The sequence below is a fragment of the Mus caroli genome, chromosome 7, assembly GCF_900094665.2.
Source record: "Mus caroli chromosome 7, CAROLI_EIJ_v1.1, whole genome shotgun sequence".
Taxonomy (NCBI): Eukaryota; Metazoa; Chordata; class Mammalia; order Rodentia; family Muridae; genus Mus; species Mus caroli.
The window spans coordinates 45,795,789-45,815,428 of record NC_034576.1 but is presented as its reverse complement, the minus strand read 5'-3'; the positions used below and the strand labels follow the sequence as shown (position 1 = coordinate 45,815,428).

The window sequence follows — 19,640 nt, the reverse complement described above, 5'->3', positions numbered from 1 at the left end:
TACCATTTAGAGACACATAGATGTTATCTGTCTCAAAATACAAGGTAAAGGCAGTTGAGGGGTCCTGGGATTGTGGCTTCTTCACAGAATGCTTGCCTAGCAGGTGAGCAGGCCTATATTTCACCCTGAGCACTGTGCTGAACTGAGTCTGAGCTGAGTCTGGCAGTGCACACCTGGGATCCCTGCACATTGGAGGATGATCAGAAATACAAGGTTGTCCACAGCTACACATTGAGCTAGAGGCCAGCCTGGGCTACATAGACCTGTCACAAACAAGGCAGAGGATGGGAATGTAGCTGTCTAGAATCCATACCCAAATAAGGGGCTGGGCCTTTGTTCAGAGGTAAAGCAGCTGCCTAGAGTCCTCCATTGAGTTTTTTCTGGGGGTGTAGCTCAGTGGTAGAGACCCTGTGGAGTGTGAGTGTAAGCTTCTGAGTTCTGCCTTCAGCAACCTCCTCCCCCTCCCCCCCCCAGAAAAGAAAAGAAAAACATCATCTCCACTCACATTACCAAAATCACTGCCTAGAAATTCTAAAATAACTCTACTGCCATTCATAGAGTTACCCACCATCAATGATGCACTTATTGTGAGCCCTAACCTACTTCCGCAGAAATACTCCAGTGAGAATGCCAGTGTCCCACCTCCACAGTCACCTTTAGCACCCAATAGAAGACCCCCCCAATCTATGTATACACTGACCAGTGAATTGTCCCATGTTGGCACTCTTATGCCTCCTGCAGTCAATCCATAGCTATATGAAGCCAGACCGTGTACATAGGCCATCAACCTATCTACCATGCTGAACACCAACAACATTACCAGGAACATGGATATGAGGGACCAGCCACATAGGACCAACTTGCTTTCTCCTTGCAGGAACAGAGCACTTCAGCTGGGGAGGGAGAAAGTTCTAGGGACCTGGATTTATTCTCCACCACCTCCCGGTGCAAATCATAATCATGCTCTTCCTCCTTTCCATTTCTCCCTCTCATCTACAACCTGTTTCCTGTGAAGCTGTTTGCACCTCACCTCCAGCACCACTTCAACTCTTTCCATTCTCATGCACTGTCCTCTTTTGATGCAGTACACCTATCTCAAACTCCAGCATGATTATGTATGCTTGACGACATACATAAATGGTCAACTGCATGAATGAACTCACAAGTGCATGCTTCCTCTCTTGTCCTTTAGAGCAAAGAACAGTGGAGTTTTCAGAAGAACAGGGATACAGAGGCCGAGGGGTCACAGGAGAAGGTAGTGACCAATTGATTGCCAGCTCCTCATTTACCCTGGATTAGGGCTAGTCTGGCCATCATGGAGCTTACAGGGCACACATGAATACACACAGGTTAAATATGCTAACTGCCATGAGAGCTGAAATAGTCTAGATGCTCAACAAGAGGGGGAGTCACTATGTAGACTAGGATGGTCTACATCACAGACTACTAGAGCCTAAAATCCCACAGATCCATTTGACTCTGGCTTCAAAGTGCTGGTATTGAAGGTGTGCAATACTACACCCAGCTCTGAAACTTCTCATAGAATCAATAAAATCAGTGATCCAGAGTTCCAAGTCCAAAAAGGAAGCATTTTGGCATTCTCAGAAAAAGAATTTTTATCTGCAGGGAGCTTGCAGCTCTCCTGGCTATCACTGGTGCAAAGAATTTGTGCAGACTACTGATTTGTAGGGTAACTGCATTATTGAGGTGCAGGACCTTACTTAGAGATGTGAGTTGGGGGTCACTTGCTCCTCCATCCTCCTTTCACACTTCCTAACCATCACCCCTGACCTTGCCATCTGGCTACAGTCCCTGGAACTCGAACAGCTCTAGAAACAGCAGGCCCTGCCCCACCCAATCTCATCCCTGGGAAGGTGTCCAGGGTGACCTAGGGCCTACTGTACAGCGGGTGAAACGAGGCCATCCCATCCCACAGCCAGGAGTGTGCAAACAGGAAGTACAACTCTGTCAGCAAGGACAGAGCTTGGGTCAGCATCTGGGTGGCAACAGGACAGGGGAGGGTCTGTGGGAGAGAATGAGGGTTTTTAAAGTCTCCCAAGGAGACTCCACAGCTCCAAGTTCACTGTCTGCAGCTCCTGGACACATGTTAGCATGTGTTTCCTGATCCTGTTCCTAGCCCTGTCCCTTGGAGGGATTGGTGAGATGAGGAAATGGGAGGGGTCACAGCCCTGACTCTCCTGCTGCCTTTGGCCCTGGCCATCCCTTTCCCCTCTCCCCTCTCCGCTCTCCCCGGCTACATCATGAGCACCACCTGCTCCTCCTCTGGCCCTGCACACTGCCAGGTCCCTCACAGTTCTTGCACCGAGCACACTTCCCACTTTCCAGAACTTTCTACTCTTTCTTAGTCCCCTGACCATCTCTGGGCTTCTCCAGTCTTTCTAAGGAAGCCAACCCCTTACAAAAGTTAAGACCTCAGATGTCCCTCCAGTTGATTGATTTTCCTAGAGCCTCAAAGCCCAACCCCTGAATCAGGGACATGCCTATACCACACTACTGTCATTGGCTGTCTAGCAGCTGCCAGCTTTCAGGTGTGTTCCCCACATGATGACAACTAGTCTCCCATCATCTCAAGTTGGCCAGTTTCTACCAAAACTTTCACTTCTCAAATTGGCTTGTGACATAAGACCGGTTCAGACCCTTTCTACTGGCAGAAAATGCCCAGGTCCCTTCCCACTGGCTTTTTGTTTAGTCTTGTTTTTGAAGAAGGGGTGAGCTTGTAGACACCAGATGTGGACATGAAGTATCTTCATCAATCACTGCCCATCTGGGCCTAGGGCTCTCACTGAATGGAGTCTTCCTATTAGGCTAAGATGATTATCCAGAAAGACTCAAGGGAATCCTCCTGCTTCCACCTACCCAGCTCTGGGGTTACAGGCACACAGCATCACACCTGACTTTTTCCCTGTCTTCTGGAGGGTTCAGCTCAGGTCCTAATGCTTGCATCGCAATCCTGTAGCAGCCAAGTCATCTCATTCCCAGTTCTTGGGAATAAGTTCTGAGTGAGTGTCTCATGATGTAGCCCAGGCTTGTCTTCATCCATGGCAATCCCTCTGCCTCAGCCTGCTGTGTACTGAGGTTACAGAAAGTGTGGCTGTGCATGGCTTGCGAAGATTTATTCTGTTTCCAAATGCCATTCTTTGGCCTCCTCTTTTCTCTCATGCCTCACTCCCTGAGTAGGAGGCCCCTGTCTCCTCTTGCCAGAGCCCCACTGAATAGCTCTAGTTCCCACACTGTACAGGACACCCCAAAGATCCAAATGCCTAACCCTACTACCTCACATCAACTGGGTCCTCCTCTCTGCCTCAAATTGGCCTGACTTGCTCTAAGTATGTTTCCACTTCTGTCCAGAGCCTTTAATTCCTTTTCCACTCCTGTCCAGAGGCTGCCCCCAAGAGAACCCTAAGCCTCTCCAATACCCAGATGGTTTGACCACCTCCACAGGAAGCAGAGCCTTTTCCTCACAGACCCCCAGAATTTCCTTCTCGAACAGCTTGTCCTGTCTCAAACTCCATTCTTAGGGAGCCCCACTCCTCTTAGATGTCATCGCCACCACAGACACTAAAATGAGCCCATGCCCTAGCCTTGACCCTGCTCCTTTTACCTGGAAATTCTTCAATCTCTTCATCCCAGCTGCCACTTCATGCCCAATCCAAGAAACCCCAAATCAACCCCAAGCTCCCTTTTCTGGATTTATTTATTCATTCAAATCTAGTTTTCTGACACCTCACCTTTCAGAATTCCCAAAACCCAGCCAAGACCGTGACGTCTTCTTAAACCTTGGAGACTCTAAAGTCCATATCAGAGGATATCATTCTCATTGGACTAAGAATAAACTGGAATTCTCTCTCTCTCTCTCTCAACTCAAAACTATAACATGACCTGACATTATACCCAATTCCTGATTCAAGAGTTATTTCTGTCCCCACAGCATACATCTATCTCCCTATCCAGTACCAGCCATATATTGGTCCCTACCCCAGATCCCCTGGCCATGTCCACAGGCCCCAGCCCTGCTTAGCTATGTCCCCCAATGGTACACCTCCCTACATGTGCCAACTCTGCCTTCCCTGATTGTCCCTGTTGCAGATGCTGCACCTCCTGTCCAGTCTCGGGTGGTTGGAGGATTTAACTGTGAGAAGAATTCCCAACCCTGGCAGGGTGCTGTGTACAACTACAAGAAACACATATGTGGGGGAGTCCTGTTGGACCTCAACTGGGTTCTCATAGCTGCCCACTGCTATGTCCAGTGAGTAAGGGTGAACACAGGAAAGCAGGGTGGTAGTCACAGATCATGACTCCAAGACAGGCTGGGGTACTGAGGGACAGGGGGTTGGGACTGACTGAAAGCCTATCCAAGACTTCCTGGGTCTCTCTTTCCTTGTGCATCCAGGTTTGTGTTCAGAGTCCTTTTTCTTTTTTGTTTTTTCTGTCTTATTCTCTGTCTACTTCATGTCTGTATTCAAATCTTACTGTCTCCGTGGTCATTGTGTATGTCCCCTCGGAACTCTCCTTGCCCTGTCTGGGTCTGGGTCTCATCTGTTCTCTTTTATCACTACTGATCATAGTGGGGACCAGGCCTGAAGGGTCCCTCCAGATAGAACGTGCTGTCACTGAGGGTAGGCTGTGAGAGAAGTCCTCACTCCACTTAGAGCAGCTCTGCCTTTAGGACCTTCTCTCCACTCTAAGGACACACAGAGAAGGGCTAGTCAGAACTGGAGCTGGGTGAGGTAACTGAGTACAGAGAGAGATGGATACTGTGGGATGAGTGGTGAGATCTCAGACATTGGGCTGCAGGCCAAGCCTTACCTACTGGGGAAGTTCAGCCCAGTCCTAGTTGCACCTGAGCAGCTCTCAGGCTTACCCCTCCTCCCTGCCCCCTCCTCCCTTGTCTTCTCTTCCTGTGTCTGCCCCTTCTGCATCTCTGCCTATGTATGTATGTATGTATGTATGCATGCATGTATGTATGTTTGTGTATTTATGTATGTATGTGCCTTTCTGTTTCTCTGTTTGTTTTTCTCTATCTGTTTCGTGTGTGTGTGTATGTGTATCTTTCTGTCTCTGTGTGTTTCTGTCCCTGACTCTCTCTTCCTTCCTCCCTCCCTCCTCCCCCACCACTTCCTATTTACTCTACCCAATCTCCCTGTTGAGTCCTCTCACTTGCTCCATCTACTTCCCTGCCCACCAGCCAGTTTGAGGGTTGGCTGGGCAAAAACAACCTATTCCAAGATGAACCCTCTCCTCAGCACTGATTGGTCAGCAACAGCTTCCCTCACCCTGGCTTCAACATGAGCCTCATGATGCACGAAAAACTACATCCTGAGGACAACTTCAGCAATGACCTGATGCTGCTCCTCCTCAGCAAGCCTGCTGCCATCACAGATATTGTGAAGCCCATCGACCTGCCCACTAAGAAGCCCAAGCTCGGTAGCACATGCCTATCATAAGGCTGGGGCAGCATTACACCCACAAAATATGAGGGTGGTACAATCAACACAGCTGGGTGTGGAAGAGGGGCAGAGAAAACTGGACTGGGCCTTGCTCACCACCCAATTCCCCCTGATCCACAGTACAAAAACAAGATGATCTGCAGTGTGTGTCCATCAAGCTCCTGCCTATTGAGGACTGTGTCAAAAACTACAATCAGAAGGTGACAGATGTCATGTTGTGGGCAGGAGAGATGGGTGGAGGCAAAGACACTTGCAAGGTGAAACAGACCCTCCCTACAGTGAGGTGAAGGGCTGAAAGAGAGAACTGAGGTTCTTGGTTCCCACTCCAACACACTGACTAGGCAGGCTCTTTGCATCCTTCCCTGTGGAAGGGATACGCCCTGGGAGGGGAGGATCGTGGAGCTGGTATGATTTCTCCTCTTAGACTTGTCTTAGGGGATGGTCCTGTGAGCCTCTCACCACAACACAAAGTCCTCATAAGATCTGGGCTCCCAAGAGCTGTATTCCCTCACCTATTGAACAGAGCTGTCTCTTAGAGTCCCTGTATTCCTGCCCTGGGAGTCATTTACAGAGTTGTCTACTAGAATCTAACTGCCAGGCTCTGCCTAACTTTTGTCCCTGTCCTTCTTTCAGGGTGACTCAGGAGGCCCACTGATCTGTGATGGTGTTCTCCAAGGTACTACATTAAATGACACTGAACCATGTGGTACACTTGCTTTCCCAGGCATCTACACCAAACTTATTAAGTTCACCTCCTGAATAAAAGATACTATGACAAAAAATGCCCAAATATTATATTGTCCCATGTTTTCAAAAAAAAATCCCACCATGAAACAAATGAGCTCAAGGTCTGATATTCTCTGTCCTACTGGAGTGAGGTACACAACCTAGGTTCCCTCAGCTGAGGTCAGGATTTTCAAAGTAGATCAGCAAAGGACTTGTGTATATGTCCTCTTGGCTAAGGGATGGGGTTGAAACAAATGCAGACAAGAGGCTCAGACCAACTCAGGGATGCCACTTGAGTCTCCTCTGACAAGGGAAATGTTCATATCACACAAGAAAAGGCTAGAGAGATCAAAATGCAAGACTCCATCTCGGCCTAACCCTATATTGGAAACAGAAGAGATGATGAACAGTTAGACACTGCAAATTCAGACTGCCTACCTGGGTTTCTTAAGTTGGGCTGGACTGTTAGGTTTATAAAACCTTGACTCACTGGAGAAGAGTCTGTCCCCAGAAGGGCAGGGATTGCCTCAAAACCTAGGCTGCAGTGTCTCCACCAGGGGCCACTGGAGGGGATTTCTTTGGTAGGGGTGGACCAAAGTATGAAGAGGGACTTAGAACCATGTCCTTTGGGCAGAGAATCACACATCTTGGGAAAAGGGCCACTATGCTGCTGCTGCTCAGACCAGAAACCACTGTCTGTTTAGAGGGACATAGCCACAGCTAAGAGTATCAGAGAACTTCTGGAGAAGGGCCAGAGAAGGTCAGAAGGCTAGACAGAACTGGAAATCCAGAACTAGCCACAACTCTGGGTAGGAGGAAGCTCTGTGGTTGAGTGGAGGATCCCAAGTCACCCTTGTCCTTGCCAACACTTACAAATTGCAATGCTAATGACACTGAAGATGAAGTCTATATTGTTCAGTCAGCATCAGACTGATCGAAAGGAGAGGAACATGGTAGACAGGAGGAAGAGGTATAATGCCAGGGCCAGAAATATGAAGCCCTTGCCCATGTGAATGTAAACTGGGAAAGAAATTTAGAAAGAAAACTACAGGACTTAGTCATTCCAACCTCTCGTTCTCTTCTCTCTCTCTCTCTCTCTTTCTCTCTCTCTCTCTCTCTCTCTCTCTCTCTCTCTCTCTCTCTCTCTCTCTCTCCATCCTCTCACAGCAAGAGGAGGCCGACATAGGTACTCCAGCAGCTGGGGAGGAGTGACTTTTCAAATCTTGGATGAGCAGTTTAGAGACACATAGATCTTATCTGTCTCCAAATACAAGGTAAAAGCAGTCAAGGGGTCCTGGTGTTGTGTCTTAGTTGGCAGAATGCTTGCCTAGCTGTGAGCATCCTGCATTTCATCCTCAGCACTGTGCTGAGCTGAGTCTGCAGCACATGCCTGTGATCCCTGCACTTGGGAGGAGGATCAGAAAACCATGGTTGTCCACAGATACACATTGAGCTGGAGGCCAGCCGGGGCTACATAGACCTGTCACTAACAAGTCAGAGGAAGGGAATATAGCTGTCTAGAATCCATCCCAAAATGAGGGGCAAGGCATGGTTCAGAGGTACAGCACCTGCATAGAGTCCTCCAATGAGTTTCTTCTGGGGTTGTGGCTCAGTGGTAGAGACCCCGTGGAGAGTTTGTGTAAGGCACTGGGTTCTGACTTCAGCAACCCCATCCTCCTTCCCCCCAAAAAATAGATATAAAGGAAGAAACATCACCTCCACTCCCATTTACAAAATCATTACCTAGAAATTCTAAAATAACTCTACTGCCACTCATAGAGTGCCCCACCTAAAATGATGTCCCCACTGTAAGCCCAAACCTAGACCCCCAGAGAGAATCATGAAAGAGTGCCAGTATCCCACCCCAACAGTCACCTCTACTACCCAATGAAGTGAACCCCCAGTGTATATATTCAGTGACCAGTGATTTGTCCCACATTGACACATTTATGACCCCTGCAGTCAATCCAGAGGCAGATGAATCCAGTGTATGCTCGGTTCACATAGATAATCTACACATCCATTACACTGAACACCAACAAAGTTTCCAGGAAGATGAACATGAGGGACCAGCCATGTAGGACAAAATTTCAGTCCTCCTCCCAGGAACAGAACAGGTCAGCTGGTGAGGGAAAAAATTCTGGGAACCTGGATGTTTTCTCCCCTCTCTCTCTAAATGTATACAAACCTTCATCTTCTTCCTCATTTACATATTCCCCTCATCTACAGCCTGTTTCCTGAGGATGCTGTTTGAAGCTCATCTCCAGCACCCCTTCAACTCTTTCCATTCACATGCACTGGACTCTTCCGGTGCAGTACACCTATCTCAAACTCCAGCATGATTATGTATGCTTGAAGACATATATTAAAGATGAGGTGCATGAATGTACTCACAAGTGGATGAATGTGTGCTTACTCTATCATCAATTAGAGCAAAGAACAGTGCAGATTTCAGAAAAACTTGGACACAGAGGCCTAGGACTCAGAAGAGAACTTGGTTGCCAGTTGATCACCAGGTCCTCACTTACCCTGGATTAGGGCTAGTCTGACCTTCTTGGAGCTTACAGGGCACACAAGCATGCGCCCAAGTCAAATGTGCCAACTGCCATGAGAGATGAAATAGTCTAGATGCTCAACAAGAGGGGATGGGTCTGAAACCTGCAACAGTAAGTAGGTGTCAAAGGCTGGGTATTTCCCCTTCCCTGTACCAGAACCCATGCTGACTTCTTGATGTTTTAATGTTTGAGACAAAGTCTCCCTGTGTTGTTTCACTGGCCTGAATACACTATGTGCACAGTCTAACCTGGACCTCACCAAGATCCACCAGCCCCTGACTCCTAAGTTCTGGGATCAAAGGTGCACACCAAAATATGCAGCTGCCAAGCTGAACCCTTAATGAGGCTCCTGGAGGGAAGTGACATTTTCTGGTTGCTGTTTCTTAAGAAAGGGTCTAACATGGCCCAGGCTGGACTAACCTCAAAGTGTAGCTCAGGATCTAGGAAGTGAGGAAGAGAAAGGACATTGTGAGCCCACTTCTGTTCAGGGTGGGTGGCAATCCCCTGGAATAATCTGAATTTTCATACTTTTGAATAAAAGAGTGATCAGGCCATGGTAATCTGCACCATAACTTCTATTTATTTTATATTTTATATTTTATTTTATTGGTTTGTTTTGAAAAAACTCTTTATATTACCCTGGCTGTCCTGAAAGGCACTATGTAGACTAGGATGGTCTACATCACAGAATACTAGAGCCTAAAATCACACAGATCCACCTGGCTCTAGCTTCAACTTGCTGGTAATGAAGATTTGCACCACTATACCCAGCTCCCAAACTTCTGATAGGAACAATAAAATCAGTGATCCAGAGTTCCAAGTCTAGAAAGGCTGGTATTTTGACATTCTCAAAACTAGTATTTGTATCTATGGGGAACTTGGAGGTGTCTTGGATAGCACTGGTGAAAAAATTTGTTCTAACTGCTACTTTCTTGGGATAATCTTGGACATGAGGTCCAGGAACTTCCTGAGTACTGGGGGTTGGGAGTCGCTTGCGCCTCCATCCTCCTTTAACACCAACTCACCATTGCCCCTGACCTTGCCCTGAAACTCGAACAGCTCCAGGAACAACAGGCACTACCCAACCCAATCTCATCCCTGGGAAGGTATCCAGGGTGACTTAGGGCCTACTGTACAGCAGGTGCAATGAGGCCCTCCCATATCACAGCCAGGAGGGTGCAAGCAGGGAGTCCACCTCTGTCAGCAAGGGCAGGGCTTAGTCAGCATCTGGGTGGCAACAGGACAGGGGAGGGACTATGGAGAAAATGAGAGTATTTAAAATCTCCTGAGGAGACTCAACAGCTCCAAGTTCACTGCCTGAAACTCCTGGACACCTGTTACCATGTGGTTCCTGATCCTGTTCCTTGCCCTGTCCCTAGGAGGGATTGGTGAGATGAGGGAATGGGATGGGTCACAGCCCTGACTCTCCTGCTGCTTTGGCCCTGGCCATCCCTTTCCCCCTCTCCCCATACCCCAGCTACATCATGAGCACCACCGGCTCCTCCTTCTCTGCCCTGCTCACTGCCAGGTCCCTCACAGTCCTTGCTCCCAGGAAAGACCCCTGTCCACTCCCACTTTCCAGAGCTTTCTTCTCTTCCTTAGACACCTGACCATCTCTGTGCTTCTCCAGTCTTTCTAGGGAACCCAACCTCTTACCAAACTTAGGACCTCAGATGTCTCTGAGTTCATTGTTTTTCCTAAAGCCTCATAGCCCAACCTCTTAATAAGGAATTGCCTAAATCTCACACTAGTGCTACTGTCTATCCAGCAACTGACAGCCTTCAGGACAATTGCTCCCCCATCTTCTCTAGATGTGCAATTTCTACCAAAACATTCACTTCACAAACTGTCTTGTAAGGTCAGATGGGTTCCCCCTCCCTGTCTTGTGTGGAGAGAATGCCCGTGTCACTTCTCACTGGCTTTTAGGTTTAGTCTGGTTTTTGGAAGAGGAATCAGGTGGCAGACCTCAGATGTGGAGAAGAAATATCTTCATTAATCACTCACAACATTGGCAGCATCTCTCACTGAATGGAGAGTTCCACTTAGGCTATGATGACTATGCAGCAAGCACAGGGAAATCCTCCTGTTCCTACCTCCCCAGCTCTGGGGTAAGAGGCGCACAGCATCACACCTGACTTTTTACCTCTGTTCTGGAGGGTTCAGGTCAGGTCCTAAAGCTTACATGGCCAATCCTGTAGCAACCAAGCCATCTCCTGCCCAGGTCTTGGGAATAAGTTCTGAGTTAGTGTCTCATGAAGGAGCCCAGGCTTGTCTTTATCCATGGCAATCCCTCTGCCTCAGCCTGCTGTGTACTGGGGTTACAGAGAAGTGCAGCTATGCATGGTTTGCTAAACTTTCCTCTGTTTCCAAATGCTATGCCTTGGTCTGCACTTTGCCATCATGCCTCCCTCCCTGTGCTGCAGCCCCCTGTCCTATCTCATCAGAGCCCCATTGCACAGCTCTAGTTCCCACTCTGTGAAGTACACCCCAACAACCCCAATGCTTAACGCTAGTATCTCACATCAGCTATGTCCTCCAATCTGCCTCACAGTGGCCTGACTTGATCTAACTGTGTCTCCATGTCTGTCCAGAGGCTGTGTCCAAGAGAACCCTGAGCCTCTCAAATACCAAGATCATTTGCTCCACCTCCACAGGAACTAGAGCCTGTCTGTCACAGACCCCCAGAATTTCCTTCTCTCACTGCTTGTCCTGTCTCAAACTCCTTTCTTAGGGAACCCCACACCTCTTAGGTGTCATCTCCTCCATAGAACCTAAAATGAGGCCACGCCCTAGCCTTGACCCTGCTCTTTTGCCTGGAAATTCTTCAATCTCTTCATTCCAGCTGCCTCTTCATGCCCAATCCAAGAAACCCAAAATCAACCCCAAGCTCGCTATCCTAGATTAATTTATTCATTCATATCTAGTGTTTTTAAAACCTCACCTTTCCAGAATTCTTAAAACCCAACCAAGGCTGTGACTTCTTTATAAACCTTGAAGACTCTAAATTCCATATCAGAGGATATCATTCTCATTGGACTAAGAATAAACTGGAAAGCTCTCTCTCTCTCTCTCTCTCTCTCTCTCTCTCTCTCTCTCTCTCTCTCTCTCTCTTGCTTCCCTACCATACCTTAACCCAAAACTATAAAATGACCATACGCTGTACCCAATTCCTGATCAAGAGTTATTTCTGTTACCTACAGCATACATCTATCTCCCTATCCAGGACCAGCCATATATTGGTCCCTACCCAGATCCCCTGGCCATGTCCCCAGATGCCAGCCCGGCTTAGCTGTGTCCCGCCAATGGTAGATGTCCCTACATGTGCCGACTCTACCCTCCCACATTGCTCATCTTGCAGATGCTGCACCTCCTGTCCAGTCTCGGGTTGTTGGAGGATTTAACTGTGAGAAGAATTCCCAACCCTGGCAGGTGGCTGTGTACTACCACAAAGAACACATTTGCGGGGGTGTCCTGTTGGATGCCAACTGGGTTCTCACGGCTGCCCACTGCTATGTCGAGTGAGTAAGGGTGGAGACAGAAAAGCAGATTGGCAGCCAAAGAATATGACACCAGGCCTGGCTGGGGTACTGAAGCACAGTGGGGTGGGACTGGCTGAAAGTCTACCCATAACCTCCTGGACTCTCTTTCCTCCTGCATCTTGGTTTGTGTTCAGAGTCCTGTTTCTTTCTTTTCTGACTTATTGTCAGTCTGTCTCCTGTTGTATTCACATCTTACTGGTTTTGTGGCCATCTCTTACTGTGTGTCTCTCCTTTGGGGCTCTGCCCACACCTGTCTGGGTCTGGGTCTCATGTGTTCTCTTTTACCACTGCTGACAATAGTGGGGACCAGGCCTACAGGGCCTCTCAGGATAGAACATCCTGTCCCTGAGGGTAGGCTGTGAGAGAAGTCCTCACTCTCCTCAGAGCAGCTCTGCCTTTAGGACCTTCTGTCCACTCTGAGGACTCACAGAGAAGGGCTGGTCAGAACTGGAGCTGGGTGAGGTAACTGAGTACAGAGAGAGCTGGATGATGAAGGATGAGTCGAGAGAGTTCTGACCTTGGGCAGCAGGCCAGGCCTTACCTGCAGTAGAAGAACACCTGAGCAGTTCTCAGGCCTGCCTGTCCTCCCTGCCCCAACTTCCCTTGTCTTCTGTTCCTGTCTTTATCTCTTTCTGTTTCTCTGACTCTATATGTATGTATGTATGTATGTATGTATGTATGTATGTATGTTTGTTTGTATGTATGTATGTTTGTGTATGTATGTGCCTTTCAATTTCTGTTTCTTTTTCTATATCTGTTTCTTTGAGTGTGTGTGTGTGTGTGTGTGTGTGTGTGTGTGTGTATCTTTCTGTCTGTGTGTGTTTCTGTCCCTGACTCTCTCTTCCTTCCTCCCTCCCTCCTCCACCACGCCTTCCTATTTATTCTACGCAATCTCCCCATTGCCTCCTCTTACTTGCTCCATCTCCCTCCCTGCCCCCCAGCGAGTATGAGGTTTGGCTGGGCAAAAACAAGTTATTCCAAGAGGAACCCTCTGCTCAGCACCGAATGGTCAGCAAAAGCTTCCTTCACCCTGGCTTCAACATGAGCCTCCTGACACTCCAAGAGATACCTCCTGGGGCTGACTTCAGCAATGACCTGATGCTGCTCCGTCTCAGCAAGCCTGCGGACATCACAGATGCTGTGAAGCCCATAAATCTGCCCACAAAGGAACCCAAGCTGGGGAGCACATGCCTAGCCTCAGGCTGGGGCAGCATTACACCCACGAAATGTGAGTCTGGTCCAAGCAACAATGCTGGGTGTGGATGAGGGGCAGAGAACACTCAACTGGGCCCTGCTCACCACCCACTTTCTTCCTGATCCACAGTGCAAAAGCCAGATGATCTTCAGTGTGTGTTCATCACACTCCTGCCCAATGAGAACTGTGCCAAAGTCTACCTACAGAAAGTCACAGATGTCATGCTGTGTGCAGGAGAGATGGGTGGAGGCAAAGACACATGTGTGGTGAGACAGGCCCTTTCTGCAGTGAGGTGAAAGGCTGAAAGAGGGAACTGAGTTTCTTGGTTCCCACTTCAACACCCTGACTAGGCAGGCTCTTTGCATCCTTCCCTATGGAAGGAATGCGCCCTGGGAGGGGAGGATCCTGTAGCTGGTACTATTTCTTCACTGTGATTTGTCTTAGGGGACTGTCAGATCCGCCACTTACCACAACCCAATGTCCCTGGAAGAGACTGGATTCCCTCACCTACTGATAGAGCTACCTCTTAGAGTCCTTGTAAAAAATCCCCTTGGGAGTCAGTTCCAGGTTGTCTAGTAGTATCCAACTGCCAGTCCTTGCCTTATATGTCATGCTGTGTGCAGGAGAGATGGGTGGAGGCAAAGATACATGTGTGGTGAGACAGCCCCGGTCTGAAGTGAGGTGAAGGGTTTGAAAGAGGGAACTGAGGTTCTTGGTTCCCACTTCAACACCCTGACTAGGCAGGCTCTTTGCATCCTTCGCTATGGAAGTGATGTGCCCTGGGAGGGGAGGATCCTGTAGCTGGTACTATTTCTTCACTGTGACTTGTCTTAGGGGATGGTCCAATCCACCCCTCACCACAACCCCATGTCCCTGGAGGAGATGGCCACCCAAGAGCTTGTTTCCCTCAAACAAGAGCTACTTTTAGAGTCCCTGTATTAATCCCCTTGGGAATCAGTTCCAGGTTGTCTACAAGAATCCATCTGCCAGGCCCTGCCTTACTCCTGTCCCTGTCCTTCTTTAGGGTGACTCTGGAGGCCCACTGATTTGTGATGGTGTTCTCCAAGGAACCACATCAAATGGCCCTGACCCATGCGGTAAACCTGGTGTACCAGCCATCTACACCAACCTTATTAAGTTCAACTCCTGGATAAAAGATACTATGCTGAAAAATGCCTGAGTGTCACATTGTCCCATGTTCTCAATAAAATTCACCATAAAGCAAATGAGTTTAAGGTCTGAAATTCTCTGTACTACTGGAGTGCAGTACCCAACCAAGGTTCCCTCAGCTAAGGTCAGGACTTCCAAAGTAGATTAGCAAGGGACAGGTGTCTATCATGTATTGTTGGTTAAGGACATGGGGTTGAGACAAATGCAGACAAAAGGCTCAGACCAACTCAGGGATGCCACTTGAGTCTCCTCTGGCAAAGAAAATGTTCAGATCATGGAGGATAAGACTAGAGAGATCAGAATGGGAGACTCCAGCTAGCCCTGACCCTATACTGGAAGCCGAAGAGATGATAAACAGTCAGACACTGCGAAATCAGACTGCCTACCTGGGTTCCTTGAGTTGGGCTGGAGTGTTATGTTAATAAAATGTAGACTCCCTGGTGAAGAGTCTGTCCACAAAGGGCAGGGACTGCCCCAAAGGCTAGGTAGGTTGCAGTGTCTCCACTCCCAGAGGCCATTAGAGGGGATTTCTTTGGTAGGGCTGGACCAAAGGATAAAGTGTGACTTAGAACCATGTCCTGTGGGGCAGAGAATTACCCATCTTGGAAAAAGGGCCACAATGCTGCTGCTGCTGCAGGACCACAAACCACGGTCTGTTTAGAGGGACTTAGCCACAGTTGAGAGTATCAGAGAACTTCTTGAGAAGGGTCAGAGAAGGACAGAAGGCTAGACAGAACTGGAAATCTAGCCACAACTCTGAGTAAGAGGAGGCTCTGGGATTGAGTGAAGGATCCCCAGTCACCCTTGTCCCAGCCAAAACTTACTGATGCCAATGCTAATGAAACTGAAGATGAAGTCTATCTTGTTAGGGCAGTAGCAGAGTGGTCAAAAGGAAAGGAACATAGTATGCAGGAGAATGACACAGTGCCAGGGCCAGAAATATGAAGCCATTGCCCATGTGAATATGAACTGGGGAGGAAAGGTAGGAAGATAACTACAGTCATTAGGAATTCCAATCTCTCTCTCTCTCTCTCTCTCTCTCCCTACCTCCCTTCCTCCCTCCCCCTCCCTCCTTCCGCCCCTCTCTCTGTCTCTAACTCTAACTCTAACTCTAACTCTAACTCTAACTCTAACTCTAACTCTAACTCTAACTCTAACTCTAACTCTAACTCTAATTAACTCTAACTCTAACTCTAACTCTAACTCTAACTCTAACTCTAACTCTAACTCTAACTCTAACTCTAACNACTCTAACTCTAACTCTAACTCTAACTCTAACTCTAACTCTAACTCTAACTCTAACTCTAACTCTAACTCTAACTCTAACTCTAACTCTAACTCTAACTCTCTCTCTCCTTCCTCTCACACCATGAGGAGACCAACATACATTCTCAAGCAGCTGGAGAGGAGTGTCCTGCCTGAGCAGTTTAGAGACACACAGATCTTATCTGTCTCCACATACAAGGTAAAGGCAGTAGAGGGGTCTTGGTGTGGTGTCTTAGTTGGCAGAATATTTGCCTAGCTGTAAGCATCCTGCATTTCATCCTCAGAACTGTGCTGAGCTGAGTCTGCAGCACATGCCTGTGATCCCTGCACTTGGGAGGAGGATCAGAAAATCATGGTTATCCACAGATACACATTGAGCTGGAGGCCAGCCTGGGCTACATAGACCTGACACAAACAAATCAGAGGAAGGGAATGTAGCTGTCTAGAATCCATCCCACAGTGAGGGACAAGAAATGGTTCAGAGATACAGCACCTACCTAGAGTCTCCAATGAGGTTCTTCTGGGGTTTTGGCTCAGTGGGTGAGACCCTGTGAAGTGTTTGTGTAAGGCACTGGGTTCTGACTTCAGAAACCCCCTCCTCCTCTCACAAAAAATAGATATAAAGGAAAAAACATCACCTCCACTCCCATTTACAAAATCATTACCTAGAAATTCAAAAATAACTCTACTGCCACTCATAGAGTGATCCAACAATGATGTCCCTACTGTGAGCCCAAACTAGACCCTCAGAGAGAATCGTGAAAGAGTGCCAGTATGCCACCCAAACAGTTACCTCTAGTACCCAATGGAAGGAACCCCCAGTCTATATATTCACTGGCCAGTGATTTTTTTCAACAGTGGTACACTTATGCCCCCTGCAGTCAATCCAGAGGCAAATGAATCCAGTGTATGCTCCATGCACATAGGTAATCACACATCCATTACACTGAACAACAACAAATTTACCAGGAAGATGAACATGGCGGACCAGCCACGTAGGACAAAATTTCAGTCCTCCTCCCAAAACAGAGCAAGACAGCAGGGGAGGGAGAGAAATTCTGGGACCTGGATCATTTCTCCCCTCTCTCAATGCATACAAACCTTCATCCTCTTCCTCATTTCCATTTCCCCCTTTCATCTACAACCACTTCCCTGTGGATGCTGTTTGAAGCTCATCTCCAGCAACACTTCAACTCTTTCCATTCTCATGCACTGGACTCTTCCGGTGCAGTACACCTATCTCAAACTCCAGCATGATTATGTATGCTTGAAGACATATATTAAAGATAAGGCACATTGAATGAACTCACAAGTGGATGAATGTGTGCTTCCTCTATCATGCTTTAGAGCAAAGAACAGTGTAGATTTCAGAAAAGCTTGGACACAGAAGCCTAGGACTCAGAAGAGAACTTGGTTTCCAATTGATCACCAGGTCCTCACTTACCCTGGATTAGGGCTAGCCTGGCCTTCTTGGAGCTTACAGGGCACACACGCATGCACTCAGGTCAAATGTGCCAACTGCCATGAGAGCTGAAATAGTCTAGATGCTCAACGAGAGGGGATGGGTCTGAAACCTGCAACAGTAAGTAGGTGTCAAAGGCTGGGTATTTCCCCTTCTCTGTACCAGAACCATGAAACTTCTTGATGTTTTAAAATTTGAGACAAAGTCTCCCTGTGTTGTTTCACTGGCCTGAATACACTATGTGCACAGTCTAACCTGGACCTCACCAAGATCCACCAGCCCCTAATGCCCAAGTTCTGGGATCAAAGGTGTGCACCAAAATACGCAGCTGCCAAGCTGAACCCTTAATGAGGCTCCTGGAGGGGAGGACATTTTCTGGTTGCTGTTTCTTAAGAAAGGGTCTCACATGGCCCAGGCTCGCTCACCTCAAAATGTAGCTCAGGATCTAGGAAATGAGGAAGAGAAAGGACATTGTGACCCCACCTCTGTTCAGGGTGGGTGGCACTCCCCTGGAATAGCCTGAATTTTCATACTTTTGAATAAAAGAGTGATCAGGCCATGGTAATCTGCATCATAACTTCTATTTATTTTATTTTATTTTATTTTATTTTATTTTATTTTATTTTATTTCATTGGTTTGTTTTGAAAAAGCTCAATATACTACCCTGGCTGTCTTGAAAGTCACGATGTTGACTAGGATGGTGTACATCACAAAATACTACAGCCTAAAATCACAAAGATCCACCTGTCTCTGGTTTCAAAGTGCTGGTATTGAAGGAGTGCACCACTATACCCAGCTCCCAAACTTCCAATAAAAACAGTAAAATCAGTGATCCAGAGTACCAAGTCCAAAAAGGAAGCATTTTGGCATTCTCCAAGAAAGGATTTGTATCTGCAGAGAGCTTACAGCCCTCTAGGCTATCACTTGTGCAAATAATCCGTTGTATCTTTAACTTTCCTGGGATAATCTTGGTCTAAAGGTACAGGACCTTCCTTAGGAATGGGGGTTGAGGGTTACTCGCTCCTCCATCCTCCATTCAACCCAACTCACCATTGCCCCTGAACTTGCCATCTGGCTATGGTACATGGGACATTAACAGCTCCAGAAACAGCAGGTCCTTCCCCATCCAACCTCATCCTTGAGAAGGTAAACAGGGTGACCTGCAGCCTACTATACAGCAGGTGCAACGAGGCCCTCCCTTACCACAGAAGGGAGGGGTAGTGCATGGAGTCCACCTCTGTCACAAGGGAAGAGCTTTGGTCAGCATCCATCTGCCAACATGGCAGGGGAGGGGCTGTGGGAGGAATGAGGGTTTTTAAAGTTTCCTTTAGGAGCCTCAAAGACTCCAAGCTCACTCCCTGCAGCTCCTGGACATCAGTTCCCATGTGGTTCCTGATCCTGTTCCTTGCCCTGTCCCTAGGAGGGATTGGTGAGATGAGGGAATAGGAGGGGTCACAGCCCTGACTCTCCTGCTTCCTTAAGCTCTGGCCTTCCCTTTCACCTCTCCCTCCACCTGCTCCTCCTTCTCTGCCATGCACACTGCCAGGTCCCTCACAGTTCTTGCACTGAGTACAGGCTCCTGTTCCTTCCCACTTTCCAGAACTTTCTCCTCTTCCTTAGACACCTGGCCATCTCTGGCCTTCTCCAGTCTTTCTAAGGAAGTCAACCTCTTACAAATCTTAGGACCTCAGATGTCCTTCAAGTTCACTGTTTTTCCTAAAGCCTCATAGCCCAACCCTTTAATCAGGAATTGTCTAAATCCCACACTAGTGCCACTGGCTGTCCAGCAGCTGCCAGCCTTCATCTGTGTTCTCCGCATCCTGACAACTGCTCCCCCACCTTCTCTAATTGCACAGTTTCTACCAAAACATTCACTTCACAAACTGGCTTGTAAGGTCAGATGGGTTCCCACTCCCTTTCTTGTGTGCAGAGAATGCCCAGGTCACTTTTCAGTGGCTTTTGGGTTTAGTCTGGTTTTTGGAAGAGGAATCAGGTGGCAGACCTCAGATGTGGAGAAGAAATATCTTCATTAATCACTCACAACATTGGCAGCATCTCTCACTGAATGAAGAGTTCCACTTAGGCTATGATGACTATGCAGCAAGCACAGGGAAATCCTCCTGTTCCTACCTCCCCATCTCTGGGGTAAGAGGCTCACAGCATCACACCTGACTTTTTACCTGTGTTCTGGGAGGTTCAGGTCCTAACGCTTACACAGCCAGTCCTGTAGCAACCAATCCATCTTCAGCCCTGCTCTT

General features: G+C 48.0%; 2 protein-coding genes and 1 pseudogene across 3 annotated transcripts in view; 2 read left to right on the top strand and 1 right to left on the bottom strand.

The window, feature by feature from the left end:
• The window catches only part of Klk15 (kallikrein related peptidase 15), a 642,438-nt gene that overhangs the window by 21,665 nt on the left and 601,133 nt on the right, over positions 1-19,640 (bottom strand). The gene's annotated exons all lie outside the window — the stretch shown is intronic.
• LOC110298264 lies at positions 2,113-6,227 on the top strand (annotated as a pseudogene).
• Positions 10,050-14,709, top strand: LOC110298251 (kallikrein 1-related peptidase b26). Of its 2 annotated transcripts, XM_021167384.2 has the most exons (6): positions 10,079-10,137; positions 12,108-12,262; positions 12,457-12,459; positions 13,234-13,516; positions 13,613-13,749; positions 14,508-14,663. In XM_021167384.2, exons 1-6 carry the CDS (start codon positions 10,092-10,094, stop codon positions 14,661-14,663), a joined length of 780 nt encoding a protein of 259 aa, XP_021023043.1. In that variant the 5' UTR covers positions 10,079-10,091. The 2 variants fall into 2 exon arrangements, with proteins under 2 accessions (XP_021023042.1, XP_021023043.1); XM_021167383.1 differs by lacking the exon at positions 12,457-12,459 and having other exon boundaries at positions 10,050-10,137; positions 12,108-12,267; positions 13,230-13,516; positions 14,508-14,709.

Bases quoted from the DNA above. Each gene is read 5' to 3' on its own strand.
- LOC110298251 (XM_021167383.1), top strand. From the start codon at position 10,092: ATGTGGTTCCTGATCCTGTTCCTTGCCCTGTCCCTAGGAGGGATTG. The intron at 12,268-13,229 runs GTGAGTAAGGGT...CCTGCCCCCCAG, and splicing joins GCTGCCCACTGCTATGTCGA to CGAGTATGAGGTTTGGCTGG. The intron at 13,517-13,612 runs GTGAGTCTGGTC...CCTGATCCACAG, and splicing joins CAGCATTACACCCACGAAAT to TGCAAAAGCCAGATGATCTT.